Source organism: Muscardinus avellanarius (assembly GCF_963383645.1).
Source record: "Muscardinus avellanarius genome assembly, chromosome: 14".
Lineage (NCBI taxonomy): Eukaryota > Metazoa > Chordata > Mammalia > Rodentia > Gliridae > Muscardinus > Muscardinus avellanarius.
Genome location: NC_137800.1, coordinates 13,153,680 through 13,174,614, shown reverse-complemented (window position 1 = coordinate 13,174,614; position 20,935 = coordinate 13,153,680). Strand labels below are relative to the sequence as shown.

General features: G+C 44.6%; 1 protein-coding gene across 1 annotated transcript in view; it reads left to right on the top strand.

Annotated features, from left to right (window-relative positions):
* The window catches only part of PIWIL2 (piwi like RNA-mediated gene silencing 2), a gene marked incomplete at both ends in the record, with an annotated part of 57,223 nt that overhangs the window by 19,386 nt on the left and 16,902 nt on the right, over positions 1 to 20,935 (top strand). Inside the window, 7 exons of the mRNA XM_080710672.1 lie at positions 8,521 to 8,709; positions 9,469 to 9,553; positions 10,922 to 11,011; positions 13,425 to 13,565; positions 14,738 to 14,851; positions 15,415 to 15,603; positions 19,500 to 19,601. Coding sequence (XP_080566798.1) covers positions 8,521 to 8,709; positions 9,469 to 9,553; positions 10,922 to 11,011; positions 13,425 to 13,565; positions 14,738 to 14,851; positions 15,415 to 15,603; positions 19,500 to 19,601 — 910 coding nt within the window. The remainder of the gene's footprint in view (positions 1 to 8,520; positions 8,710 to 9,468; positions 9,554 to 10,921; positions 11,012 to 13,424; positions 13,566 to 14,737; positions 14,852 to 15,414; positions 15,604 to 19,499; positions 19,602 to 20,935) is intronic.

The following is a 20,935-nucleotide window of genomic DNA, read 5'->3' as shown; positions in this document are numbered from 1 at the left end:
GTTGTTCTTTTTTTATAGGATCTCACTAAGTTGCTTTGATGCTAACTGCAAACTTGCAATCCTCCTGTTTCAGCCTCCCAAGTACTGGCATTACAAACATGTGGCACCATACCTGGTTTTCCAGTATTTATTTATTTATTTTCTTGCGGTACTGGGGGTAGAACCCAGGGGCATTATACCTCTGAGCTACACCCCCAGTCCTAGTTTTTCTTCTTTATTTTGAAACACGGTCTCACTGAGTTGTAAAGGGCCTCACTAAGTAGCTGAGGCTGGCCACAAACCTTGTGATCCTCCTGTCTCAGCCTTCCAAGTAATAGGATTACAGCACGTGCCACCATGCCTGGCTGAATTTTAAAACTATAATTCCTGCTTCGGCTCCAGTTTGTCTCCTTTTTTATCTATTATTTTTTGTTTTTCCTATTGCACTTCATCCTCCCGCCCCGCGACTTGGATCTCTTACTCTAACAGTTGATGAAGGTGACAGCCTGTCTTCTATGCCTTCTTCAACACTGGCAAGGGACCAAGGTCCCGCCTAGCCAGGGATCAGAAATCTCATCCAGACTGACCCGAAGGAGACAGAAAAACTGGCTCAGTTATTGAGTTGGGTTCTTGATAGTCATTCAGAAGCTAACATCACTGAGGGTGCATCCCCAGGAACTAGAGGGTCCGTACTGGTCTTTTCCTATGTGCCAGTCACCGCCAAGCCTGCCGTGGAGCTGCTGGGTCAGCGTAGACCAGGAATCTTGCTTCTTCCTATTCTTGTGAGACTTACTCCTTTTGATTATGGGAATGTGTGTTTTGGGGTATTGAGCCCCAGGTTTCCTTCTGTTACCGATTCCTAAATTTACTTGATTGTGGTCAGAGGACATGCTCTCTATTTCCTGTGGCCTTTTGAGTGTGCCGAGCCTGTTTTTTGACCTAGCATTCATGTGGTCTGTACAGAAAATGCTCCATGTGCACTTTGCCCACTGTAATTTTTTTAAGTAGGACCTAAAGCTCTTATCTAGGCTAGCCTCAAACTTCTGACTTCAAATGATCTTCTTGCATCAGCCTCCCAGCTGCTGGCAGTAGAGATGAGTGCTGTTATGTCTGGCTCTGGTGTAATTTTTTTAAAGTTTTTATTGGTGCATTGTATCATACATTTTTTTGGGGGGGATGGAACCCAGGGGCATTAGACCTCTGAGCTACACCCCCAGACCTATTTTCTATTTTATTTAAAAACAGGGTCTCACTAAGTTGCAGATAGCCTCACTAAGTAGCTGAGGCTGTCCACAAATTGTGATCCTCCTGTTTCAGCCTCCTGAATGCTGAGATTACAAATATGTGCAACCACACCCAGCTCTATTTTTTTATTTTGAAACAGGATCTCACAGAGTTGCAGAGGGCCTCACAAGTTGCTGAGGCTGGCCGTGAACCTGCGATCCTCCTGTCTCAGCCTCCCAAGTACTGACTGGGTGCCTAAAAGAAAAAGATAATAAAAGAGGGAGGACAGTAGTGTGCCTTTAAAAAAAAAGGCAGAAATTCTTCCAGGGTGCAGTCAGGGCTTTGACTTCAGCAAGCTCATGACAAATACAAAAGAAAGCACTAAAGCACTGAGGTCATCTAAGACGTGTAGCCTGTGTCTCAGATTCTAGCCACAGAGAGGAAGCAGCTTTAAGATCAGTGACTTGAAGACAGGAGGACTGCGCAGGTTTGAATTCAGCCTCAGCTATTTAGTAAGGCCCTCAGCAACTTAGTGAGACCCTGTTTCTAAATAAAATAGAAAATAGGTCTGGGGGTGTAGCCCAAAGGTAGAAAGCCCCTTCGGTTCTGTCCCCAGCACCACAAAAAATAAATAAGATCAGTGACACAGCTGTCATTGACCCTGGGATATGGACTAAAAAAGGTGACATTTTACAAACTTAAAAGACAGGGAGCCTTTATGAGATTGTGTGTGTGTGTGTGTGTGTGTGTGTGTGTGTGTGTATACACACACATTTTGAAACGGGGTTTTACTAGGTTGTGAGAGTCTTATTAAGTTGCTGAGACTGTCCTTGAACTGGCTATTCTCCTGTTCCAGTCTCCCAAGAGCCTTGATAACTAATTCAAGTAATCCATTCATTTAAAATGTCAAACATGCTGGGCTTGGTGGCACATGCCTATAAAAATCCCAGTACATGGGAGGCTGAAACAGAAGAATCACAGGTTTACAACCGAATACTGGGATTTCAGCCATGTGCAACTACACCTGGTTTCCATTTATATATATTTTAGAATTAAAAGTAAAACTTGCCGGGTGTGGTGACACACACTTGTAATCCCGGCATTCGGGAGGCTGAGACCGGAGGATCGTGGTTCGCGGACAACCTCAGCTACTTAGTGAGGCCCTCTGCAACTCAGTGAGACCCGGTTTCAAAATAAAGAATAAAAAATAGGACAGGGGGTGGAGCTCGGAGGTCAAATGCCCCTGGGCTCCATCTCCAGACACGCAAAAAAAAAAAAAATCAAACATGCTAAGCTTGTTTAGGTAGGCCATGCCTGTAAGAAACCCAGTACATGGCCAGGCGTGGTGGCGCACACTTGTAATCTCAGTACTTGGGAGGTGGAGACATGAGGATTGCACAGGTTCGAAACCAGCATCAGCTACTTACTTAGCTCTCAGCAACTTAGACCTTGTTTCCAAATAAAGTATAAAATAGGTCTGGGAGTAGAGCTCGGAGGTAGAAAGCCCCTGGGTTCCACCCCCAGTACCACAAAAAAAAAAAAAAAAAAAGAAAGAAAGAAAGAAAGGAAGGAAGGAAGGAAGCTAGTACATGGGAGGATGAAACAGGAGGAGCGCAGATGCGCTGGTTGAGCAGCCTCTGCAGCTTATAGTGAGGCTCTCAGCAACTTAGTGCGACCCTGCTTCCAAATAAAAAAGAAAATAGGGCTTTGGGTGTAGCTCAGAGATAGAATAATCCTGGGGTCTCAATCCCCAGTACCACAAAAAGAAATAAATAAAATGTCAAACATACAGTGTGCATCTGGTGTGTATTAATCACTCATGATAGTATTAGCAATGATAGTGTTGCAAATACAGACTTTTATTATTTTGGATGAGCACAGTTCTGAGTATCGTGTGTGTGTGTGTGTGTGTGTGTGTGTGTGTGTGTGTGTGTGTATATACATATATACATATATAGTCATTTTGTTCTCTCAACACCATGAATTAGGTCCTTGTACTAATCCCGCTTTCTCAGGAGGAAACCGAGGCACAAAGAGGTCAAATAACTTGCTTAGTATTTCACAAGCTAGGAAGTGGCAGAACCAAATTCCGAGTCCAGGCATTTTGGCCCCAGAGTCTATAGTCAGTGTTGCAGCTTCTGATGGGTTTTTACTTAACCACAGGCTTTCTTAAAGCAGGTTCTGCAGAATACTGTTTACCCAGGATCATAATAGGTATTCAGTGTGGTACAAGTTGTAAAAGGGTGGGAAGGAATCTGTGGTTAAGTGAGTTGGAGCTAGGTAAACTAAAGGTTTCTCTGCTTCCGCTCTTTGCAGAACTTGACCTGGCTATGGGTGCTGTGCATCTCTGATGAGGGTTATAAAATGCAGGGTGGCCTCACCCCCAGCCCCAGTCCCTGATCACCCCCCATGCCTAGAGTATTACCTCCCAGCCAAGTGCTGCTTGACTGCCCAGCGTCTTTACACATTTCCGTGAGTTTCCTGCGCTGCCTTGGTCATGGCCCTGTCACACAGGTTAATCACGAGGATATTTATTGCTCGTCAGTTCATCTCCGCACCTTTAACATCGTATGTAGGCAGCGTCTGCCTTTTGAAGAGTACTGAGAAAGTAATTTCCTCTAGCAAGGAAAGGGCAAACATAGTTTAAAGACTCTTTTCCTTGTTCCTCTTGCAGACTGTGTCCTAGTAATGATGATACAAAATGCAAAATAATAAGTGTTAGCCAGGAGTGGTGGTGCAGGCTGAGACAGGATCACAGGTTCGAAGCCAGCCTCAGCAATTTAGTGAGGCCCTCTGCAACTTAGTGAGACCCTGTTTCCAAATAATAAAATCAGGTTGGGGGTATAACTTGGAGGGAGAATGCCTCTGGGTTCTATCCCCAGTACCAAAATAATTTTGTTTTGTTTTTTGCGGTACTGGGGATGGAACTCGGGCATTCTACCTCTAAGCTACATCCCCAGCCCTATTTTTTATTATTTATATTGAAACAGGATCTCACTGAGTTTCAAAGGGCCTCACTCAGTAGCTGGGGCTGTCTGTGCACTGTGATCCTCCTGTCTCAGCCTCCCCAGTCCTGGGATTATAAGCCCTCAAAAAATGTTTTGATGATTAAAAATAATACCTGTTCTACAGAATACAGGGGATTTTACTAATTTGTTGTTGCTACTTTTATTTATTTATTTAATATTTTTGGTACTAGAGATTGAGCCAAAGGGCATTCTACTTCTGATCTACATTCCCAGCTTTTCTTTTTTTGGGTGTGTGTGTGTGTGTGTGTGTGTGTCTGTGTGTCTGTGTGGTACTGATTGAACAGGGGCATTCTACCTCTGAGCAGCACCCCCAGGGATATTTTATTTTTTATTTTGAAACAAGATCTTGCTAGGTTGATGAGAATCTCACTACTTACTGAGGCTGTCCTTGAACCTGTGATTCTCCTGTCTTAGGCCCCCAAGTACTGGCGTTACAAGCATATGCCACCATACCCAGTTCATACCCAGCCCTTTTAATTTTTATTTGAAATAGGGTCTTGCTAAATTGCTGAGGGTCTCACTGAATTTCCGAGGCTAACTTTGAACCTGTGATCCTCCTGTCTCAGCCTCTAAAGTACTGGGATTACAAGTGTGTGCTACTGAGCCTGGCTTGTTACCACTTTTTATTTTTATTTTTTTCTCGTTTTTTTTTTATTGGTGCACTGTATTCATACATCATAGTAGGATACATACTTTTGTAGACATACATGCACACTTTTCCCAGTCAGCCCCCACCCGATCCCCACCCCATTCCCTCCCCATCCCTCCCTCCCATGCTTGGCTTAGTAGTTGACATCTAGTATTATGGCAATTTATCTAAAATTAAAAATGATAATCTCACATAACAGTTTCATTTGTCTGATACCAAGCTTTTGATGACTTAAAGATAACATTTCAATATTTCTTTTTGCTTCCTTTCTTACCAGAGAATATTTTTTTCTATTTTTTAGGTGAAACTATCATATATTTATGTACTTATTTTTCAGAAAAAAAATCTATCCTAATATGTAATATGGAGTCTCGGTACCCAAAACGATCTTGAAAAAGAACAAAGCTAGAAGATATATATTTTCTGATTTCAAACCATATAAAGCTACAATAATTGAAACAGTGTAGTACTATTCTAAAGGCAGATATATAAACCATTGGAGTTAAATAAAAGCCTAGAGCTAAATTCTTCCCTATATTGTCAAGTTATTTTTGACAAGGTTTCCATGAACATTTGGTGGTGGAAATATAAATCTTTTAACTAAATATTGTTAAAAAATAATAATTACATGGAAAAGAATAAAATTGGACCCTTACCTAATCCCATATACAAATATTAACTCAAAATAGATAATAGACCTAAATGTAAATCTTAAGACTATAAACTTTTAGGAGAAAATCTGGGTCATAAAACCTCACAACATTTAAATTGGCAGTGATTTCTTGGTTATGATTTCAATGGCACAGGCAACAGAGGAGTATACAGACTCCCTAAAAAAAAAAAATTGTATATCCAAAGACAATGTAAACAGAGTTAACAGTTACTAATAGAATGGGATAAAATATTTCCAATTGCTATATCTGAAGGTATATTAATATTCCAACTAGAAATCCTAAAAATTAACAACAATAAAGGCAAACAATACCATTTAGAGATAGGTATAAGACTAACATAAATAATGAATCTCCACAGATAACCAATCTTAATTGTCTGTTGGATGGAAACTCTTGTTTCTCTGGTTCTGGTGTGTGTTACCTATTTCTTCTTTGTAGTTAATCTCTTTGAGTATTTTCTCTAGTGCTGGTTTTGAAGACATAAATTCCTTCAGTTTCTGTTTGTCATGGAAGCTTCTTATTTTTCCATCTAATTTGATAGAAAGTTTTGCTGGGTAGGAAATTTTTGGCTGGAAGTTGTTTTCTTTCAGAGTTTGGAATATGTTACTCCAAGCCCTTCTGGCTCTCATGACTTGGTTTGGGAAGTCTGGAGTGATTCTAATTGGTTTGCCTCTGAATGTCACTTGGCCCTTTGTTTTTGTTGCCTTTAAGATTCTCTGCTTGGCTTCCACATTGGTCATTTTGACAATTATGTGGCGTGGGGATCCTCTTCTCCGATCCTGTCTAAAGGGAGTTCTATAAGTTTCCTGGACCTTTGTATCAACCTCTTGCTCTATGTTTGGAAAATTTTCTGCTATTATTTCTTTGAAGAGATTGTTGATCCCTTTGGTTTCACTTTCTTTTCCCTCCTCTATTCCAATTATTCTTAGGTTAGCTCTCTTAAAATGGGCCCATATTTCTTCAATATCAGATTCCTGCTGTCGGATATTTTTTTCTAGATTAGAAACTATGAGTTCATTTTTGGATTGCTCATCTTCTAAGAGCGAGATTCTGTTCTCCATGTGTTCTAATCGGTTGTTTGTGCTTTGAATTGAGGCCTTTACTTCATTAATTGCATCCTTTATCTCTTTTTGGCTCTGAGTTCTTTTCGAAGCACCTCTATTATTTCTACAGTTATTTTCCTGATTTGATCTTCTAGAAATCTCTGATTTTCTGTTTTATCGGGTTCTGATGTTGTGGGGTTGTGGGCATTGATTGCTCCAGTATTATTCCTCTTTCCCATGATTTCCGATGTTTGTGCCTTCTCTGGGTTCTTCCCTTGGGTCACTATGACTTCCCTTAAGGTGTTCTGGATCTCGAGTCAGTAGTATCTCGGACCCCACTACTCCTTTACTGGGTTTTATCACAGAGTCTCCGACCCAGAGAGTCGATAGAGGCTGCTTTAGACTGTGGGGGGTGCCAGGTTGCACGTTCTCCTATGGTGTGATATCTCTGCCACCGCCCCTCCCCCACTGGGTCAAGTCCCAGTGAGTCTAGTACTGGGATTTCTCCTCTGTGGCCCGCAATTTGACTCACTGTTCTTGAGTAGGCAGATGTAGCTGTACTGGCCTCGCTGAATTCGCTGCTGCTGCCGCTGGTGGCAATATGGCGCCACTGCTATGCCCTCGGCTATGGGGCTGGCGTTTTTCTTCTTGATTTTGATTTCTACTCTGAATCTCTGCAGCGTGTGCTGAGCTCGGCCACTGGGAGCTTTAGATGCTCTCTGCGCGGAGAAATCCCGCCTAGCTGTTCCGCAGTGGCTCACCTCGGCTTGCTGTAGCTGTCCTGTGAATTCGCCGGTGCCTCCGGCAGTATGGCGCGTCCTCGGGCGCGAGGCTGGTGTATCTCCTCTGTGGCTCTGTTCTCAGTCCGCTTTCTCTCTGGAGCCTGGTGATTTTTTGTTTCACTGGTGATGGTGTTTTCTGGCTATGAAAGGCGCTGATTTTGTGGTAATGGAGATTTGTTGTTAGCGGGGCTCTTAAGCCCCGCTTTTCTCGGTCCTTGTTACCACTTTTTAAATTTTTATTTATTTATTTTGGTGATGGTAATGGGGACTCAACCCAGGGGCTCTCTACCTTCGAGCGACACCCCTATTCCTCTTTTTATTTCTAACAGGATCTCTCTCGGTTACTCCGAGTCTCACTTAGTTGCTGAGGCTGATGCTGAAACCTGCAATCCTCCTGTCTCAGCCTCCCAAGTACTGGGATTATAGGCATGCACCACCACACCTGGCTTACTGATACTTTTTTTTTTTTTCCTTACAGTACCAGGGATGGAACCCAGGGGCATTCAACCTCCGAGCTACACCCCCAGCCCTAATTTTTATTCTTTATTTTGAAACTGGGGTCACTGAGTTGCAAAAGGCCTAACTAAGCAGCTAAGGCTGTCTGAAAACCGTGATCCTCCTGTCTCAGCCTCCTGAATGCTGGGATTACAAGCGTGCGCCACCACGCCCGGCTTATTGCTGCTTTTAATATGGTTTTTATCTTTCCACTATTTTGGTCAATTTGTTTTTGTAATGTTGAAAAGATTATGTCTTAAAAACATAATGGGACAGCCGAGAGTGGTGGCACACACCTGTAATCCTAGCACTTGGAAGGCTAAGACAGGAGGATCACAGGCCTCAGCAAATGAGCAAGGCTCAGCAACTTAGACCCTGGTTCTAAAAAGTAAAATATGGCTGGGGGTATAGCTCAGAGGTAGAATGTTCCTGAGTTTAGTCTCCAGTAAAAGAAAAACCACACCCACCAGCACCACCAGCAGCAGCAGCAGCACCAGCACCATAGCTGGAGCCCTCCCTCTGGCGCCACATAGCAGTGATTAGACTATTAGACCCCTGCATTACTTGAGTCCCTTCTTTCTTGCCTATTGCATATTGCTCTGTGTATACAAGTGTGATCCAGAAGTCTCTCGCCTCTCTCCAAAGGCAAGCCATGTTTCAGCAGAGCAAAGAAGACTTCCAGGACAAGTGCAGCAAGCTGCTGGTTGGCAGTATCATTATCACCCGCTACAACAACCGCACCTATCGTGTTGATGATGTGGATTGGAATAAGACTCCAAAAGACAGCTTCACAATGTCTGATGGAAAGGAGATCACATTTCTGGAATACTACAGGTAGAAAGAAGAGACTGGGTTTGGGCCTCAGCGTGGGGTGGAACAGAAATGCTAGAGTTCCTTAATATGCACCTGAGGTTAAGTGAGCTCTTGTGGGAGCTGACCTGAATGAATGTGCTTCGCTGGCAGTCTGAATTCTTTGAGTCCTTTGGAAGGTTACTATGTAAAGTAATCTCAGGGTTTTGAATTGGATTTCTTTAGCTGATTTTGCTGGAGTCTGGTTGGGGAGGTTGAATTTAATTGATTAACCATCCACCTATCTCGATTTCCCCTTTCTGTTGCCTGAGCCCGTGGCCTGGTGCAGTTCTTAACATTCTTTCCTGGACATTTAGTCTTCGGTCTCCTCTGTTCAGTTGCATTGTAACTCATTGTAACTCAAGCCTGCTTTCTGAGTCACAGCTATATGATGCTCTGTTTTCAAGGATTCTTGACCAAGGGTCCTACAAAATTGTTAAGCCTCAGACCTGGTCAAGAGACTCAGTATGTGTTGTGTAAGAGTAGTAATGCCAACTGGGCATGTTGATGTACACCTGTAATTTCAGTGCTTGGAAGGCTAAGACAGGAGGATTGTAGGTTTGAGGCCCAGCCTCAGCAACTTACTGAGATATTCAACAACTTAGCAAGATCCTGTTTCAAAATGTAAAGGGCTGGGGGTATAGCTCGGAGGTAGAATGCTTCTGAGTTTAATCTCTGATACCAAAAAGAAAAAAGAATAGCAGTGCCACTTCTGAAATTTTCCCTGCCTCTGCCTTGCTCTAGCAAAAACTATGGGATCACAATTAAGGAAGAGGACCAACCGCTGCTGATCCACAGGCCCAGCGAGAGACAGAGTAACCATGGGATGGTGAGCGGGGGTCCGGCTTCTCCTCAGTGGAAATTGGCAACATGTGGCCTTCTCCAGGCCCCATGGGAGCCACGGGGCCTCGGTTACAGTGTGGCAGGAGCACTGCGCGGGGGTTTGTCTCCCATCCAGCTAGAGGTTCCTGTTGCTCTGGGAGGGCTTGCTTCTGAAGTCCCACCAGGAGGAGCTACATAGCCACATGAGCAGTTTGGATAAAGGAATAAGGAGAATTTCCTGTGTATGATGATTAAAAACTGGATTTGTTAGGGAAAGTATAAATTAATTAATTAATTAATTTATTTATTTATTTATTTATTTTGCGGTATCGGGAGTTGAACTCGGGCATTCTACCTCCAAACTACACCCCAAACCCTATTTTTAACTATTTATTTATTTATTTATTTTTGCGGGTCTGGGGATGGAGCCCAGGGACATTCATTCGACCTCTGAGCTACACCCTCTGCCCTATTTTTTATTTCTTTATTTTGAAACGGTCTAAGTTGCAGAAGGCCTCACTAAGTAGCTGGGGCTGTCCGTGAACTGTGATCCTCTGGTCTCAGCCTCCCGAATGCTGGGATTACAAGTGTGCACCATTATGCCCAGTTTACAATTCTTTTTTATAGAATTTAAGACACAAGGTAACAGTTTCGTGACAAGGCAGGAAAAAAAATGACTTAAGTTACACCACACCAGGCTTAACTCTTAATTTTGAAATAGTGTATCACTAAATTGCAGAGGGCCTCACCAAGTAGCTGAGGCTGGCGGTGAACCTGCGACCCGACTGGGATTACAAGCATGTGCCACCAAGCTCAGCTCTTTATTTACTTATTTTTTGTGGGACTGGAGGCTGAAACCAGAGGCATTCTACCTCTGAGCCATATCCTCAGCCCTTTATTTTGAAACAGAGTCTCACTAGTTTTCTGAGGCTGGTCTGGGCCTGAGATCCTGGCTCAGCCTCCCAAGTACAGCACACGTTTATTTTGGGAGTGGTAGGGCCTGAGGGAAGTGCCCTGTCACCTGAATTCCTGTGTTAACTATGAGGATCAGCAGGATAAGAGGAGAGAGAAAGATCCTCTTATCCTTATCAAGGCTAGCTTGATAGCCTGCATTGTCCTGAGGCCCAAGAGGAGCAGAATTGGTTTTTGCTTTTCTAGTTTCCTTTTCTTTTTGACAGTATTAGCACTTTTCTTTTTACCTCCTGTGGCAGGTTATCTGTGTTGTGGAAAAGGGGACACATATTGTGGTGCTTCCCTTTCCGCTTCTGCAGGGTTTTCTGCTCCCTGGTAGCCGTCTGTCTGGGGCCAGGCTACCTTGTGCCGGCCAGGGGAGGACCATCCTCTTCCTTACTATTCCTGTCTCTTCTCCTCGAAGCTGCTAAAAGGCGAAATTCTGCTGCTGCCGGAGCTGTCCTTCATGACTGGGATCCCAGAGAAGATGAAGAAGGACTTCAGAGCCATGAAGGTCGGCATCCTGCTGCTTTCAGCGGCCCACTTTGAGCAGCGACCTTTTGAGTTAGGATGGGGCCAGGCTCTGGCTCTCGCGGGCTTGTGCTGTCGCTGGGGCAAACCCTTTCTTCCAGGCTGCAGTTTCCTCTCTGTGAAACAGAACCTGTGTCCCTCCCCCCACATGATGTGGAAAAGCATGTCACAGTGTCCTTCTGAAGGTCATTAGAACAGTAGAGGGACCAGATTATAAGGAAAAAATAAACAGCCCTGTCTTCTACTTCACCAGTCAGGTGGATGATGGTTAACTGGTCAGGTGACTGTAAATGAGCTCTTTGTGAGCACTAAATTAGAGTAACATTTCTCTGAACCTTCAGCATATTTGAAGGTGTGGAGGAGATGAAGCAAAACATCAGCAAGTAAGAAAATGAGGGTAGATGCTCAGTGGGGCTCTGAGGTTCTGAGACCACTGGGTCCAGCTCCTGCAGAGCTGGCTGAGAAGAGGGGGCTGAGCAGCCTCTGGCCCTGTGCCTGCCAGCCCCGGGCCTGCCCTTGGCCCATCCCTGCCTGCTTGTCCATCCTGGACCCGCAGGCCACTCGGAACTGTTAGTCACATCCCAAACAACCTGAAGTGAGGCTAAACATTCCTATGTGCAAATTTTTTCTTTCATGTTTACCTTCTGATACTTCTGCTTTGATTATGTAGGTCAAGGCCCTTCCTTACAACTCCCAGTTGCCCAATGACTTTATGATCACAGAGCTATCTAGACAGCCCCAGAGCTGCTGTTCTGAACAGCATTTGTACAATCCATTAGTCCCAGAAGAGCTAATAAAGAATTCAGGTGACTCAGAACCTTCATATACACCTGTTAGATATTACTCACTACTAAGTGTTCAGCAGCACGTATATGGGTCCATTCCGTGGCAAGTTCTGGGCAAAGGAGTACCTTACAGTGACATTGCTTGACCAGTATCTATGGCAAAGTGTAAGACTGAATATGGTTTACTTTTTTTTTGGTAGTGGGGATTGAACTCGGAGGCATTCTACCTCCAAGCTGTACCCTCAGCCCTTTTTATCTTTTATTTTGAAACACAGTCTTGCTAAGTGGCTGGGCTGCACCTGGCTGTTTTCCTCTTCTGTTGTGTTTAGATGGATGGTTGCATGTGGCATTTTTTCCCTCTGTCTTTCTGAAATTTTGAATAGGTGTGATCAAGCCTCCTTTGCTTCTTAGGAATTATTTACTTATTTATTTACTTACTTTTTTTTTTTTTTTTGGTACCAGGGATTGAACCCAGAGGCTTTCTACCTCCAAGCTATACTCCCAGCCCTATTTTATATTTTATTAGGAAGGAAGATCTCAGTAAATTGCTGAGAACTTCACTAATCTGCTGAGGCTGGCTTTGAACCTCCTGTCTCAGCCTTCCAAGTACTGGGATTACAAATGTGGGCCACCACACCCAGTTTAAGACTCTTAGGATTTTTAAATTCAGAGTATGCTTTGAGAAGAGAAAAAGATGAGATTCAAGCCTGGGCAGTGGCACATGCCTGTCATCCCAGTACTTGAGAGGCTGAGATGGGATCACAGTTTGAGGCCAGCCTCAACTACTTAGCAAGACCTTATTTCAAAATAAAAAATAAGCCATGCATGGTGGTGCACACTTGTAATCCCAGTACTTGGGAAGCTGAGACAGGAGGATTGCACAGGTTTGAAGCCAGCCTTAGCAACTTAGTGTGATTCTGTTTCCAAATAAAAACATTTAAAAAAATAGGTCTATATAGTATAGCCCAGAGGTAGAAAGCCCATGGGTTCCACCCCAAATACTCTAAATACACACATAAAAAATTAAATAAATAATAAAATAAGGCTGGGGATGTAGCTAAGGGCATGTGTCTGTGGGTTCAGTCCCTAGTATGAAAGAAAGAGAAACAGAGGGGTAAGATTTAGATCTCATGAGGAAGGAGAGCCAGGAACATTTAAAATTTTAATTTTTAAATTTTATTTATTTATTTATTTATTTATTTATTTATTTATTTGCGGGTCCGGGGATAGAACCCAGGGTAATTCAACCTCGGCTACACCCTCTGCCCTATTTTTTTATTCTTTATTTTGAAACAGGGTCTCACTAAGTTGTGGAGGGCCTCACTAAGTAGCTGAGGCTGTCCACGAACTGCCGTCCTTTGGTCTCAGCCTCCCGAATGCTGAGATTACAAGCGTGCGCCACCACGCCCGGCTAAAATCTTTGCTTTTAAATGTATACCTCATTTAGATTTCTGAGAGATATTTACAAAAGTTCTTCAAGATATTTGAAATTTTCTATAGACTTCAATAGGAAAGGTATATCTTAGGGGAAACAGTTCAGATATATTGGGGTTTATTTACCCTCGTGCTGAAAAAAATGATAACTATTGTATCCCTTTTAATTATAATTAGGACTTGACGCAGCAAATTAACCTGAGCCCCAAACAGCACCATAATGCTCTGGAATGTTTGCTACAGAAAATTGCGAAGAACGAGAGAGCCAACAACGAGCTGACTCGCTGGGGGCTCTGTCTGCAAAAGGATGTGCACAAGGTAAGCGTGGCGCCAGGGCTTCGGCGCCCAGGCTCGCGGCCGCGCCCAGCTGGTCTCTAGAGCCTGCGGAGTTTCTGCTTTAACCTTACACTTTTTTTTTTTTTTTTTGGTAAAATCTCAGTATTTGAATTTCCCTGATTGATATGGTAGTTTCTTTGATAGATTCTTCCTCAGGGATCTGAGCTATTAATTTCTGGTCAGACAGATAGCAAGAGGAATAACAACTTACAGCTTACCTCACTTTAGTTTACCAACCAAATCTATTTTTTTTATTTTAATCCCCAGTACGATTTTATTTTTTTTGCTTTGAAATAGAATCTCCCTAAATTGTGGAGAGCCTCACTAAGGTGTTGAGGTGGTCCTCTCACCAGCACACTCAGCTTCCAGGTGTGTGTGGGGGGGTACTGGGGATGGAACCAGGGACATTCTGCCTCTGAGCTAGCCCCCAGCCCTACTTTTTGATTCTTTATTTTGAAACAGGGCCTTACTAAGTAGCTGAGGCTGGCCTCGAACCGCAATCCTCCTATCTCAGCCCCTCAAGTACTGGGATTACAAGCAAGTGCTACCATACCCGGCTCCAAATGTATTCTTAACATTTTTTGTCTTTTTTTTTTTCTTATTTGTTCTTTTATTCCTCAAGACTTCATTGTTAATTATTTATTTATTTTTATTTTTTTGCGGTACTGGGGATCGAACCCAAAGGCATTCTACCTCCAAGCTACACCCCCCAGCCCTATTTTTTATTCTTTTGTGTGTGTGTGTGGTACTGGGCGTGGAACCCAGGGGCTTTTCTACCTCCGGGCTAGACTCCCACACCTATTTTATATGTTATTTGGAAACAGGGTCTCAGTAAGTTTCAGAGGGTGTCACTACATAGCTGAGGCTGGCTGCAAACCTGTGTGATCCTCCTGTCTCAGCTTCCCAAGTGCTGGGATTACAGGCGAGCGCCACCACGCTTGGTGACGTTTTTCTAATACTATTATCAGTGTGTTATAATTATACATCCTAGTGAGATTCAAAGTGACACGTATGTACATGCACACATCACCCGTGTCCCACAGACGTGACTTTGCTGAGGTGACGAGGTGGGTGTGAGTGGTGGAGCTGCACGTGAGCCTTGTCCTAAGAGTTTGTGGATAGCTCATACCACAGATGCTTTATTTTCTGTTTAGATTGAAGGACGTGTTCTACCAATGGAAAGAATTAACTTAAGAAACACTTCATTTATCACATCTCAGGACCTCAACTGGACTAAGGAAGTAACCAGAGACCTTTCCATCTTGACTGTAAGTGATTTTTGAAGTGGTAAAGAGAAAACCAGTATTCCCTAAAACGTAGACATTAGGAAACACCAGTGGTGTAGAAGTACCCTGTTGTGAGAGGAATCCCCACCGAGTCCATGCTGGGCTCTCTGCTCAGCAAGGGCCCTTGGAACAAAGCGGCAGGAAAGTTGAGAAAGGTGAAGGGAGGTGAGCCCCCGCTGGCCAGGGACCAGAGGAGAGCCTTGTGCCATCGTGACTCATCTCACACGCACACACGCGCACACACACACACACGCACGCACACACACGCAGACTGTATATTCTTTCTGCTCTCTTCAACTTCGTTTTCGTGAGTGTCGTGCACATGGTGGCTGTCGATCTCCCGTTCTTACTGCTATGCAGTAGCTTATGGTGATAGTGTGCCGTAGTTTACTTTTCGGTCCATGTGAATAATAGGAAGTGGAGAAGACAGGACTTAAGCAAAGCGAGTGAAAAGTATTTTATTCTCTAAAATAAAATCTCCTGAGTGTGAGTTTGGAATACCTAAGCTGTGAGAAGCGCTAACAATAGCTTGTGGCTCTTTCTAGATCCCCATGCATTTCTGGGCACTCTTTTACCCAAAGAGAGCCATCGATCAGGCCCGGGAACTGGTCAGCATGTTAGAGAAGATAGCCGGCCCCATTGGCATGCACATGAGCCCTCCGGCCTGGGTGGAACTGAAGGACGACCGGATAGAGACCTACGTCAGAACCATCCAGTCCATGCTGGGCGCTGAGGTAATGCCTGTGCTCAGTTGAGTGGTTTATAGAACCTGTGCTTTAAAACCCATGAATACTTAATTTAAGTTGTCTTGTTTTCAGTTTACTGTTGGTGTACTGGGAACCTGACCATTTGCACGTGAAACACTGAGTAGAGAAAGTGTTGTTTGTGCCCTTTGATTATTGGTTTCTCTCGTTCTGTCTCGGTGCTCTCACTTTACCGTTCTTTTTCTCACATAATTGGTCGGGAGAATACCAATGGAGCTTTAGTTCATCATCTGTAGAACACATTGTGCTCCAAAAATAACCACTTGGGCCGGGTGCTGTCTTGCACAATTCAGCACCGGCCCATCACTGTCGGGTGTGAATCAAGATTCAGTTGCTCTGGGATGAACTTGGCCACTGGCCCATTAGTGGGTTCTGATAACGGATCAGGAACACTGGGGCGAGCAGGTCACAGCACTCACAGCTTGGCCCTGCAGACCTTCCCGTTCCTATCTGCTTGCAAATAATATAGAGCAAGAAGGCTAGGGAGGGGACAAAGGCAGAAGACAGGCTTTCGGAAGTAATTGGCCCTGGAGTTGAAGCCTCTGATGAATGTTCTGGTGAGGTCAGTCCTAGAGTTGATTATCTCAACCTCTGGCTTTCTCTTTGTGACCCACGTCCGTGTGTGTGTGTGTGTGTGTGTGTGTGTGTGTGTGTCTCAGTAGTACTGGGGATGGAACCCACGGGCATTCTACCTCCGAACTATGCCCCAGCCCTATTTTTTTATTCTTTATTTTGAAACAAGGTCTCACTGAGTTGCAAAGGGCCTCATAAGTAGCTGAGGCTGTCTGTGAACCCAGATCCTCCTGTCTCAGCCTCCCAAATGCTGGGATGACAAGGGTGTGCCACCATGCCCGGCTTTGACCTGCCTCTCTTGTTGTGTCTCATACATAGCAGCAGCTGGGGGTCTCTCCCTCTGTCTCTCTCAAGATGGGGTCTCACCACTGCCCAAGCTGTCCTCACCTTCCTGGGCTTCAGTGGTCCTCGGGCCTTGGCCTCCTGAGTAGCTGGGGCTACATGCATCCACCACGCACCCAGCTTTCTCGTCTTGTCTTTGTAGTGTCCCCTTCTTAGTTTCCTCCCACTCCCGTGCCTGTCGTGCTCTCCTTGGCCTCCTCTGGCCAGTCAGTGATGGTTCTGCTCTGCTTTCAAAGGAGTAGCCCAGTTTACGGCATGAGCTTCCCCGTTTCTGAGCTTCTCGCTACCTTACTGAGAACACACAGCCGAGTTTTCACGTGGTGTGGATGTGCATTGCCTTCCTGTGTTGGCCACACCACCAGGCTGGTCCTGTAGCTGTCTGCAGGGCATCCCATTTTATAGTCTCTTTGTGGGGTCACAAACTCAGACGTATATGGGGGCTATTTAAGTAGTACAGGGAGTAGAGTGGGACAGGAGGGGTGCAGTGAACTGGAAGGGTAATCCCTGTGACCCGAGGTGGAAGCCCACTAGTACCCAACTGGGGTGTGTGTGTGGGGGGGTACTAGAGGTGGAAACCAGGGTCTTTTACCTCCGGGCTATAACCCCAGACTTATTTTATATTTTATTTGGAAACAGGGTCTAAGCTGGCTTTGAGCCTGTGATCTTCCTGTCTCAGCCTCCCAAGTAATGGGTTTACAAATGTGTGCCACCATGCCTGCTCACCCAATAGATATATATATATATATATATATATTTTTTTTTTTTTGGGTGGTACTAGGGTTCCTGGAAGCCCTTCTACCTCTGGGTACACTCCCAGACCTATTTTATATTATTTTTATTTGAAAACAGTGTCTCCTAAGCCAGCACGCGCAAGCCCTTCAACCTCCGGACTACACTCCCAGACCTATTTTATATTTTTATTTGGAAACAGGGTCTCCTAAGCCAGCGCATGCAGCTGGCTTCAAACCTGTGCAATCCTCCTGTCTCTGCCTCCCAAGCGCGGGGATTACAAGTGTGCAAACCCACACCCAGCCAATTGATTTTTAATTATTTGTTTTTCAGTGAAAGCCAAAACACCGAATTTCCATATGCATGCACTTCTCTGTTTGTTTGTTTGTTTGTTTGTTTTTGGTGGTACTGGGGTTCCTGGAAACCCTTTTCCGGGCTACACTCCCAGACCTGTGCAATCCTCCTGTCTCTACCTCCCAAGCACGGGGATTACAAGCGTGCACCACCACGCCCAGCTCTTCTCTGTTTTTTTTTTTTTTTTTTTTTTTTTGCAGGTCTGGGGATGGAACCCAGGGGCATTCGACCTCCGAGCTACACCCCCTGCCCTATATTTTATTCTTTATTTTGAAACCGGGTCTCACTGAGTTGCAGAGGGCCTCACTAAGTAGCTGAGGCTGTCCTCGAACTGCGATCCTCCAGGTCTCAGCCTCCCAAATGCTGGGATTACAAGCGTGCGCCACCATGCCCGGCTCTTCTCCATGTTTAAATGTTATTATTATTATTATTATTTTTGCGGTAGTGGAGATGGAACCAGGGGCATTCTACCTCCAAGTGACACCCCCAGCCCTATTTTTTATTTTGAAACAGAGTTTCACTGAGTTGGAAAGGGCCTCACTAAGTAGCTCAGGCTGTCCACGAGCCACAATCCTCCCGTCTCAGCCTCCCAAATGTTGGGATTACAAGCATGTGCCACTATGCCGGGCTAAATGTTATTTTTAAAAGAAACAAACTTGGTTGGGTGTGGTGGCGCACGCTTGTAATTCCTGCGCTTGGGAATTAGGAGACAGGAGGATCACGCAGGTTTGAAGCCAGCCTTGCTGGCTTAAGAGACCCTGTTTCCAAGTAAAAATATAAAGTAAAATAGGTCTGGGAGTGTAGCCCGAAGGTAGAAGGGTTCCATCACTAGTACCACACACACACACACACACACACACACAAAAACACAAAAACCCAACAACTTGTAAATCACTCTGGGAACTAAACAGATTTGCTTGCCAGGTGTAACAGTGTCTGCCTGCAGCGCTGGCAGCCCCGTGTTGTTTGAGTGCTAGGACAGTGGAGGGTCCTCTGTCTTGGAGGCTGGCTCTCAAGCAGGGAGGGTAGCAGATGTAGACAGGAGGGATGCTGCGGGGATGCTGCTCTCTCCCTGCCTGAGTGAGAAATCACTACTGTGGATTTGGCAGTAGCTTCGCTCCTCTGCATTTGGTTCTGAATCCATTCTTGTAGGATTCTGTATTTGCTCAGTTAGGAAGTGGTAAAAAGCCAGGCATAGTGCACACACTTGTAGTTCTAGTACTTGAGAGGCTGGGACAGAAGGCTATTTCAAAATAAAAGAATAAAAATAGGACTGGGGTATTGCTTGGAGGTAGAATGCCCCTGGGTTCCATCCCAAGTACCACCAAAAAAAAAAAAAAAGTAATAAATAAACCATGTGCTTAGTGGCACATGCCTGTAATCCCAGTACTTGGGAGGCTAAGACAGGAAGATCACAGGTTCAAGGCCAGCCTCAGCAACTTAGTAAGACTCTGTTACCAAATTAAAAAATAGGGCTAGAAGCCCTATTTGAGTTCAGAGGTAGAATGCCTCTGGGTTTAACCTCCAATACCAAAAATAAATAAAGTAAAAAGTGGTGAACAACATTACGGGGAATTGAAAGTAACAAGTAATGTAACTCCTGCATATTTTGAAGCCTGTTCTTTTCCAGGATCTGAAGTTTTCTAGTAAATCTTTGGTGATCAGGGTCATTAAGTATCATATTACCCATGTGGAGCATACCTGAGTAAAGTGAATGCTAATTCAGACTCAAAGGCCTTTTTTTAGTTGGGCCATGCTGTCTTTCGATTCTCTGTCTACCTTAAAGGTCCTCTGGCTTTGCAGACTCTGTCCCGGTAAAGTCCCCAGAGAGTTCCAAAGCCTGACTGCACCTGCTGTCTCTCCTCCAGGGGAAGATACAGATGGTCGTTTGCATCATCATGGGCACACGTGATGATCTCTACGGAGCCATCAAGAAGCTGTGCTGTGTGCAGTCCCCGGTGCCCTCCCAGGTGAGCGCAGCAGGAGGCGTGGAGGGCGGCTTCCCCGCTGGCTGGAGAAGGGGGGCATGTGTGTTCCAAAAGATCAGAAGAGCTACTAGCAGCCGGTTTGTGTGGGCCTTGTGCTGGAAGGGTATTCTCGGAGCACCTAGCTCTTGAGAGGTACGCCTTCCAGTCCTCAGCAGCTGTGCTTGTGCAGAGGTGGACCTGCTGGGTGATCCTGAGGGCAGAGGCTTTATTCTGAATAGGGAAGGCTGTTTTTCCTAGGAGAGTTAAAAAAAGACTTCTCTTGAAACTTTCTTTCTTTCTTTTCTTTTTTTTTTTTTTTTTTTTTTTTTTTTTTTTTTTTGGTACTGGGGATGCAACCCAGGGCCATTCTACTTCTGAGCTACATCCCTAGCCCTATTTATTCTTTTTTTTTTTTTTTTTTTTTTTTAACAGAGCTTCACTGAGTTGCAAAGGGCCTAAGTAGCTGAGGCTGTTTGTGAACCGCGATCCTCCTGTCTCAGCTTCCCAAATGCTGGGATCACAAGCATGTGCCACCATGCTCAGCTTGAAACTTTCTTTTGAAAGTCTTCATTTGATGCTGGGCGTGGTGGCACACTCTTGTAATCCTCACACTTGGGAGCCGAGACAGGAGGATCATGCAGGTTTAAAGCCAGCCTCAGCTACTTAGTGAGGCTCTCAGCAACTTAGTGAGACCCTGTTTCTAAATAAAGTATAAAATAGGTCTGGGAGTGTAGCCCAGAGGTAGAAGGCCCCTGGGTTCCATCCCCCAGTAACACCAAAAAAAAAAAAAAAATCTTCATTTGTTGTTTTTGTTGTTGTTGTTTGCGTTGTGCATATATATGTGTGTGTGTGGTGAGTCTGTGTACACACATACCTGGAGATTCTAGAACTAGAATTATTATTTTTTTGCAGGTCTGGAGATGGAACCCAGGGGCATTCAACCTCTGAGCTACACCTCCTGCCCTATTTTTTATTCTTTATCTTAAAACAGGGTCTCACTGAGTTGCAGAGGGCCTCACTAAGTAGCTGAGGCTGTCTGCTAACCGCTATCCTCCGGTCTCAGCCTCCCGAATACTGGGATTACAGCGTGGGCCACCACGCCCAGCAGAACTACAATTATTAATACAAAACATATTATCTGCTAGCTTAGATTTTTTTAAACAAATGTAGTATAGGCAGTCCTTTATATCTGTGGTTCTGCATCAATGGATTCAACCCACCACAAATAAAAAACACTCAGAAGGAGCCAGGCATAGTGGCGCACACCTGTGATCCCAGTATTTGGGAGGCTGAGATGGAAGGATCGCAAGTTCAAGGACAGCCTCAACCAATAGTGA